An 8,473-nucleotide genomic window follows, 5' to 3' on the forward strand; every position below is an offset into this window, starting at 1 on the left:
GCATGTCCCGTGGTAGCTCAGGCAAAAAACTGTCCCCCACCCCGTGCCACTGACCCACTTACTGTTGAATCTTTAGACCCCTCTTCCAGTTCCAGGCCTATGGCAGCGGTGGAAGGCTGGAGGGTCAGCGAGTCAGTCCACAGACACTGATTAAGCACGTGGTGACGAGGCATCGGTGTCGATGGGCATGGAAGAGAGTGCGGGAGCCGGGCCGGAGGAGATACCGCCTGTGAATTTCGTCTGGGGATCGTGACAAAGAGGGGACGCAAGCAGAAATGCCCGCCTGGGTTCTCTCTGGAAGCCACGTGCAGGGACGGCCCTAGCAGCTCTGTGGGGTGGCTTTCAGCTGCAACGCGGCAGCAGCGGATTGGAACATGCCTCGGGAAACGAGCACCGGACAGCTACGCACAGCGACGTGGATGAACTCCTCACGTGTCACACTGGGCCCGGGGAGCCAGGGACAAAGTTCACAAAGTGGGGAAACTAAGGTCTGCGGAGAGAACTCGACAAGCGGTGTGGGTTGCAATGCCCTGTGCTGCGAGCGGGCGGTGGTCACGGGGCTGCGCTCTCAGTGGCAGAAGGCATTCAGCAAGTGCACAGGTAGGGCACACTTGTCACTGTGTATACTTGTGTAAGGGGTCTAAATTTTTAAGGAGGCGGAGTGTCAGGACTTGATGTTTCCCCAACGTTTTCCACAGAGAAGGCGGTGGAGCCGCGGTAGCCAGAGCCAGGCAGGTGGGCAGGGAGGTGGGCAAAGGGCGCAGAGGGCGCAGAGGCAGGCAGTGTGCGCGCAGGCGCGCAGAGGCAGTGAGAGCCCAGAGGCCCCACCCGCGCCAGGTGCAGTGCCGCCTCCGCGTTCCACGTTGCTTGGCAACAGGTTTCCTGGGCGACACAAGACGCTGAGCCTGGGTGGTGGCAGCCTGCTGGGAAACGGAGACCCCAGGAGCCATGGCCAAGAAACCAATGAGCACGGAGGAGGCCGAGCGCATGAACCTCGTGGCCCAGGACCAGATATGGTAACCCCGGGGATCTGGTGACCCGGTGGCCTGGGCTGTTCCCACCTGAAGTGTGCACATCAGCAACCCCAGTTTCTACCTAGGCCTGGAGGTGGTCAGGGTGGAAAGAGGGTAGGGATGCGACCTCAGGGCCTTCTTTCTCCGTCTTCTCCTCTAGTCTTCTCCTCGGCCCGCCACGAAGGCCTGAAAGATTTCCCATCAGGCTCTGCAACCATCCTCAGAGCTTGGCTTGCGGGTCATTGGTGTGTTCTTATTTTAAGATATACCAAATTTCCTGAAGAAAAAAAAGAAACTAAAAAACTTTAGTATTCATCCATTTTGCAGGAGAGGTACCTGTACACTTTACATTCTGTCTTGCTTTCCCTGACTTTTGAAATAATAAGACATTTTAATTTAAAGAAGAGATGCATTTTTCTGTAAGATTTATGTTCAGCAGCTGTGGGTCCTGGTGGATTTTATTTGGCATTCTCTCCCTCTGCTAAACATCACCCCGTCTCTTTGAAGTTTTAACCAAGAGGGAAAGTTACTGGTTTAGATACCGACTGAATTTTAGTGACAACCAACCAAGAACGACCTGTGGTCTTTCGCTTCTTCAACTTCAGTTGTCTATTACTTGTCCCATTTTCTAACCTGTAATAGTCATTGAATATTTTTCTTTAAACTGGCTTTGTTTCACTTAATAAATTTATTTTCATTGGAAACTTGATATCACTCTTGAAAATGGGAAGCCAGTATGATTTGACATAAAACACACAACCATTAATTGTCTTTAAATCTTTATCTCTGTGCAAGTAGCCCCAATAGGAGATACCATGAGACCAGGGTCTGTTTCACTGCCTAGAAGTCCCTCTCCTCCCTTCTCCTCCAGATAAACTCCTACTCACCCCTCAAGACCCGCATCAGATGCCCCTTCCTATGTGAACTGGGCCAGCAAAGCCCTTAGACTGTTGTGCCCGGTGTCCCCTTGAAATGGGACCATTCTACACTGGGATGAGCTGTAACCATAAAACACGATTGCAAAGGTGTCACACCGAAAAAAGAAGTGATGTTAACATCACGCTCACCTGTTTACTTTCACTTATTTGGGGGCTACTAGAAAATATTAAATGACGTAGATGGCTCACCTCCTCCGCACACGTCACATCTCCGTCGGAAGTACACTGTTGTGGAGAGTGGGCAGTGCCCAGGGCAAGGAGCTCGGCCAGGGCCTCTCAGAGATGCTGAGACAGCCTGGGGGGAGGGGTGATACTGATTCCAAAATAGCGGGAAAAACTTGAAAATCAAAATGAATAAGTGAATTAAAATCTGACACACCCACTTTGACATCAACTCAATTCAGCTTATTAAAGTGAAGCAAAAGCAGAGGGGGGCAAGCAAGGCAGCTGGAGTGTGATATTTAAGGAGGGCTCAAACTCAAGGTCATGTAAATGCTGGCTCTGCCCTTGCAGAAAACTGGGAGTGGGTGCCTCCTTAAATTCCACACTCCTTAAATGCCCCACTCTCCTGCCCCCACCCCCAACCTTGCCCTGAAAACGAAGGTACCTACCGTGTGCTTCCATAATGATGGATTTGACACATGCCCGTCACTAGGGGGTCACGGGGCCTCGACATAAGTCCCTGGGTGGCCCCACACCGTGCACCAGCCAGATGCCCCCTGGGTCTCTGCACCGCCTCAAAGGAGTACCGGGCTCTCAGCTACGGGGTCTCGCTCCCTCTGGGCACAGAACCATCGTCGGGGACGGTGCTGAACGCACAAGGCCCCAGTGGACCTTCCGGGGTTCGCTACTTTAACCTTCTTGAATGTTTCAGGAACTTTCTTTTTTAGGAGATGCCGCCTGAAGGCTGAGACTGAAGCACGGCAAAACTGGGCCCAGAACTGGGGATTCTTAACAACCCCTCTCCAGGAGGTAAATATAAATTCTGAGTCCAGAGGTTACAGAATTGATCCTTTCCGATTGGGTATAATTTGCCAGAAGAACACTAAAGAGCGTGTGGTAGGCAAGACCTGATGCCTCAAAGCCTGAAGCTTCCTTCCTTTTCTAAATTTATTGAGCACTTACTACGTGCCAGGAATGCCCAGGGGACTTCATCCGAAGCGGTTTATTTAACCCACACAACAACTTCTGTGCGGAGTCAGGCTCCCCTTTTTGCCCATTTTACAAATAGGAGACTGAGCTCCCAGAAGCACCAGGCCATGCAGCTAATAAAGAGAAGCATGGAGAAGAAAGCCAGTCTGTCTGATTCCAGGGCCCCCTGGCCTCAGACGTGCCACCTGTAAAATGGGGTGCTGGTCCTCAGCTGCCTTACTGAGGGGCTGAGATCCCGGTGAGGTGGAGTTAAAATATGACGGATTGGAAGGAAAGGAACCTGCTATCTTCTAAACAAGATGGGAAACAGAGAAGGGGTCGGGCTGAATAATTAATAGGAGCCGGTGGGGACTCCAGCAAAGAAACCACAGTGCCTGTCCAGGGCAGTCACCAACAGCCCAGAGGACGGCCACCCTTCAGAAAGGCCAACTGCATGGACCTGCTGTTCAAGGCCAGAGATCCAGATGTTTTGATAAAGTCTGAGTCTGGAATACTGGCCCAGGTTCATAAAACGCCACGCAGGGCCACAAAACACTTGCATGGGCTTCATGGGACGGTGGCCCCCACCCTGCGCCCTCTCAAGCTCTCTCCGGGGCAAACACAGGGGAACCACTTTTCTCTGGAGGGTTGCAAGTAAAAGTCACCTGATTCAAAACAGTCCTGACTCAAGGCAGCGTCGACCCCATTTGTGACTTACCCCATCCTGCTAACTTTAAAATTATGCCACTCTTAATGGTTTTTTTTCATACTTAGAGAATTGCACAATTTGAAATTTTATGCATAAAATGAGTCCTTATTAATATAATATGCATAAAAGCATCTATATTAATATTCTTTACATGTAATTAAGTTGGATTTTCGAAGAACTCAAAATGCTCTGAAACTTAAAGTGGGGAGGGGAGCTCTTCTGTGGTATTTTAAAGACAGCACCTGGGACCTGGCTGCATTTTTATGTTTCAGTCCATCCTGTGAAGTCTTCTCAAATTCTGCTTGGGAATATAAATTAGCAGGCAAAGGAGCAGCAGGCGGGCACCGCGGCTAGTTGGCCGCGAGTCCCCTGCTGCCTGTCCTAGCTGCGATGGGAGTGAGATTCGTCACTGTAAAACATGGCATTCAAGGGGCCCACGGAGAGGGCGCGTCCCCCGTCTCAGTCTGGGCTCTCCCATCTCCGGGGGCATTGTGTTTCAGCTGGTGGAGTGTGAAGACAAGCCCCTCACCCCAAAGCCCAGAATCGAGCTTCCCCAGAGCTTTCGCATCCGGCCAGTGACCCCGGTGGAGAAGTACATCAAGGTTGGCAAAGTCAATTTTCATTACTGGTTTTCCTAAGTGAGAAAACAAGGGCCCCACTGGGAAGGGCGCTCGCCACAGGTGTGCAGGGCCGACCACCCAAGGTAGGGGGGGTCTCAGCAGCACCGGACAGGTGGGGAGGCCCTCGCATCAGGTGACTCTGGACACTTTCCAGAGTCTCTGCGTCTTGCTCTGCAGAAGCAGAGGGGGCCCAATAAAAATGGGGGGCTCCACCCATTCGTCAGCAAACACAGGGAGTAGGCAGGAAGGCAGGGCGGGATGAGGCTCTGGAGTCCGGTGGCTGAGCCACTGACCTCCTTGAGGTCTTGGGCAACTGGCGTGGCCTCTCTGGGTCCGTATTTCCACCTCACACAATGGGGGCCAGCGAAGACACCTGCTTCAGGGAGCGGCGTCAGGCCCAGTGGGGGGATGCCTCTGAAGGACTTAGGAAGGTGCTTGGAACTTTCAGAGAGTGCCTGTGACTGTCAGCTGTTCGTAGGTGCCAGGTGCTTGGCTGGGCAAGACTCCAGCCCACACGTGTGGGTGGGGGGCACCAACACGAAACAAGAAGATCTACAAACAGGTTCCACACCGGGCTAGATGCCGTGGAGGAAATAGGTGATGCTGGAGGAGACGGAGGAAGGGGTGGTCAGGAAAGGCCCCCTGTGGGGCTGAGGACTGAAGAATGACGAGGAGCCAGCCCAGGGAGAAGCATTCCTGGCAGAGGGAACAGCATGTGTGGAAGCCCAGAGGCAGAACAAAGGTTGATATGTTTCCAGGGCAGCGAGACATGGGGATGTGGCTGGAGCTTGGTGAGCCGGGGTGGGGTAGGCGGGGGAAAGGGAGGGCTGTGGACGGAGAAGTGGGTGGGGCCAGACCCCAATGGACCTCGGGGGGCCCCGGGGGCTGGTTGGGGTTTGAGCCCCTGCAGTGGGAAGCAGGGCAGTGGCAGGCTGTGTGAGTGACGGGACAGTCCTGGAGGGGAGAAGACCCAGAGGGCCCTCCCACCTGAGACCCATCAGTGCTGAGACGGGTCCGCGGCCAGAAATGGCGGAGCTCTGTAGGGCCCTGGCTCTTCGCTCGCTGGGCTGCCCTCTGCTCAGCCGCGGAGAAAGCAGTTCTGTGTCCTGACGAGGAGGCAGGATGAGAACTCGGGGTGCAGGTGGCCAGGAGTGGGGGACGGCGACCCCCACCCTTTGCAGGAACTGGCGATATTGCCCTCCACCGAGAATGAACCAATCTGCTCTCCCAGAAAACCCTTATGAAGGGTTTTCACTTCTTTGCCAATCTGCTGGGTGACAAGTGGCCTCCCCAGGTGGCTTCCATTGCGTTTCTCTTACAGGTTGGAGAGAGACTTGAAAGCCAGTCTGTGTGTCCCTGCAGGCCCAGCTGGCACAACCCCACCGGGAGCTGGCTCCAGGGGACTCTGTCCCCTCTGGTGTTTACTGATGACCCTCCCCACACGTTGCCCCCCAGGAGATTAATTTTAGTCCTTCATCGAGAACATATGTTAAGGGACTTCCTCCACCAGTGGCAGCCGGCCCACCAGACCGGCCCCCCGCCGCTGCCTGTGCCAGGACGCCTGCAGCCAGGCGTGAACTCGTCACCCCAAGCATATGAAAGCTCTTCGTCTCAGCCCTTGTGTGAGAACAAACCTTCCTCACCAAGAGCAGAACAGACGAGCCCTCCACACGGAGAGGGGGAAACTGCCTAAACATTTACCCTCATTTTCCAAAAATTTCGAGTCTGTCCAAGGAACTGACACATGAAATTGTGTTGGTTTTTTTTTAAAATCTCAGAGAGAATCCCATTTTCCTTTTGGATTTTAATTAAGTTCAATGGCTTTTTACTCCTGTGGTCTCAGCAGTTCGGGAGTGGGGTATGTGTGTAAGTGGCTGCACACTTGTTCACACGCATGTGTGTATATACATGTCACCGAGTCTTCTCATCAAAGCCAGAAGGGTTAGAACTTCCAGATACCATCTGACAACATTGTCAGGTATTTTATGGAGGTCAGTGTTTGATATTTCCACACCTCACTTTCTCCTTCTTTTTGCTCTTGTGCCAAATGAAACTAACTTTACTGGAGATCATGAATCAAACGTGACGAAGAAACGTTTGGTGAGCACTCCTTCAGGGGACATAAGGCTCGGGGTCCCGTAGGCTGACACGGGCACCTTCCGTAGGGACCCTGGCTTTGCTTTCTGTCTTCTCCACACCAGACCTCACCTGCTAATCCAGGGGGCCCGCTGTGGCCCATGGTGACCTAACCCCGCCCACTGCGCGTCTCCATTCCAGGTCCTTCCATCGCCCCCGGTCCCAAAGACAACCCAGGGCTTCATCGGCTGGAGGTCCGGGGTGCCGGGCCTGAACCAGTGTCTGCTGCAGTATGAGGAGCTCCGGAGCTGCAAAGGCGCGTACGCCCGGGAGCTCGGCTGGCCAGAGCAAGGCATCCACTGAGTCCCATGGGCAGCCTGGGGTGGACCGGACTGCCAAGCCCCCCGCGCCCATGCCCCGGAAAGAAAGCACTCCCCAGGGGCCCCTCTGAGGACGTGGTTCCCCTCCACATTTGCTCATGGGATGTCGCAAAGGACGTGAAATAGCCCTAGGATCTTTCCAGTTCATCAATACTTCCCTTCTGGAACATTCTTGTAACATTCATTTGTGTGTAATGTAATAAATAAGGCAAAACTGATTCTCTGAATTGCAGGGGGTGGGAGGGTGGGGCGGGATACCTTGGGGACTTCTAGGTATGGCTGTTTAAAAAAAAAAGTGTGATTTAATTTTAAAACTATTTGTCTAGGGTAATGCTGAGCGCAGCCCCACCTCTCGCCACCGCTGTGTGCAATGAGACTGTGGCCCAGGGGCCTCGGTGCCCAGGTACCCGGGCCAGCTCTTCGGGAGCAATGAGCACTTTGAGGACCTCCAGACCCACCTTCTCCAGGACACTTGCAATGTCAACAGCTTTAAAGGCGGGAGTAGCTCGGGACTGGCCAATGAGTGGAGGCTTCCAGGACGGGATGGGTTCCCCACCGGCTCTGCAGGAAACCTCTCTCCTTACCCGCCCAGGCCGCCCCATCCCGAGCAACCCAGCGGCTGAGGGGCCAACCAGGCTATTTGCCTTCCCCTTGCGGACATTTGACCCTTGACCCCTTGTTCTCTGCCTGACCCTGAGGCTTTGCTCCAGGTCCCACAAATGGGGGCAGATGGGGAGTGGGGCAACCAGCGACCAAAGAGCAACGGAAGGAAAAGCCAGTAAGCCCGCCGGCCCCTCCAGCTGGTCCCAGAGAGCGGGAGCGTGCAGGGTGTGCGGCAGTCTGTGGAGCTGGCTCCTGTTTGTCTCTGAGCAACGGAGGGCAGAGCCTTCGTCACTCCCCGAGTGGGCAGGGTGGGGGGACCTTCCCCACCCCCACAGGTCCCCCTGGAGTCAGTCTGACCTCAGAAATTTGGGCCACATCAGGGGCTCATAACAGAGCCAGAGTGTCCAGTCAACGGCCTCAATGGAGAATCGAAGGGGACGACATTACCCTGGTTTCAAACTTGACATTTAAACTGTGGAAACCAGCCTCCATGTGGGTGTGGAAGTGGGCTCTCCAGTGTCACCACACCCTGTGAAATGCCACCGCATTGCCAAGGTTGAGATGAGGCTGGCGACCCTGTGTCCGCAGTGGCCGAATGCACCACGGCTGTGAAACTCATGACACAAAATGTCCTTTGGCTGGGGATGTGCATGGGTTCTGTCATGGGCGCATCTCAGCCTGGGACAAATTAGAAACTTCTAGGCTGAGTTCCAAGAAAATGGCATGATCGAATAGAACTGTTGGAAAACACAAGCCTTACACACTCACGCACACCCAAGGATAACTGACCCAGGGGCCAGTGGACTTCAAGTGCCGCGCAAGCCTGAGACCAGATGTGCCTGAGAATTTTGAATTTTGTAGGTTTTTAAAAGCATGACTACTGTATATTACATAGCCCTTCTGGCAAGGTCTGGGGCAGCCAGCCCCACAAAATTAAATCCATTAATACATTTGTGGCAAGACCTACGACCCTTCATTCTAAATGGAACCAAGACTCCACAGA

At 53.8% G+C, this 8,473-nt stretch overlaps 1 protein-coding gene across 1 annotated transcript; it reads left to right on the forward strand.

Moving 5' to 3' along the window:
• The first annotated feature begins 897 nt into the window (after positions 1-897).
• CIMIP1 (ciliary microtubule inner protein 1) lies at positions 898-7,085 on the forward strand. The gene is made up of 4 exons (XM_037059844.1): positions 898-1,016; positions 2,842-2,923; positions 4,292-4,393; positions 6,689-7,085. The coding sequence occupies exons 1-4, from the start codon at positions 949-951 to the stop codon at positions 6,848-6,850; spliced, it is 414 nt and encodes a 137-aa protein (XP_036915739.1). The 5' UTR covers positions 898-948; the 3' UTR covers positions 6,851-7,085.
• Positions 7,086-8,473: the final 1,388 nt, after the last annotated feature.

Source organism: Sturnira hondurensis, unplaced genomic scaffold (assembly GCF_014824575.4).
Source record: "Sturnira hondurensis isolate 20B ecotype Veracruz unplaced genomic scaffold, ASM1482457v3 Scaffold0011378, whole genome shotgun sequence".
Taxonomy (NCBI): Eukaryota; Metazoa; Chordata; class Mammalia; order Chiroptera; family Phyllostomidae; genus Sturnira; species Sturnira hondurensis.

Bases quoted from the DNA above. Each gene is read 5' to 3' on its own strand.
- CIMIP1 (XM_037059844.1), top strand. From the start codon at position 949: ATGGCCAAGAAACCAATGAGCACGGAGGAGGCCGAGCGCATGAACCTC. The intron at 2,924-4,291 runs GTAAATATAAAT...ATTGTGTTTCAG, and splicing joins TAACAACCCCTCTCCAGGAG to CTGGTGGAGTGTGAAGACAA. The intron at 4,394-6,688 runs GTTGGCAAAGTC...TCTCCATTCCAG, and splicing joins CGGTGGAGAAGTACATCAAG to GTCCTTCCATCGCCCCCGGT.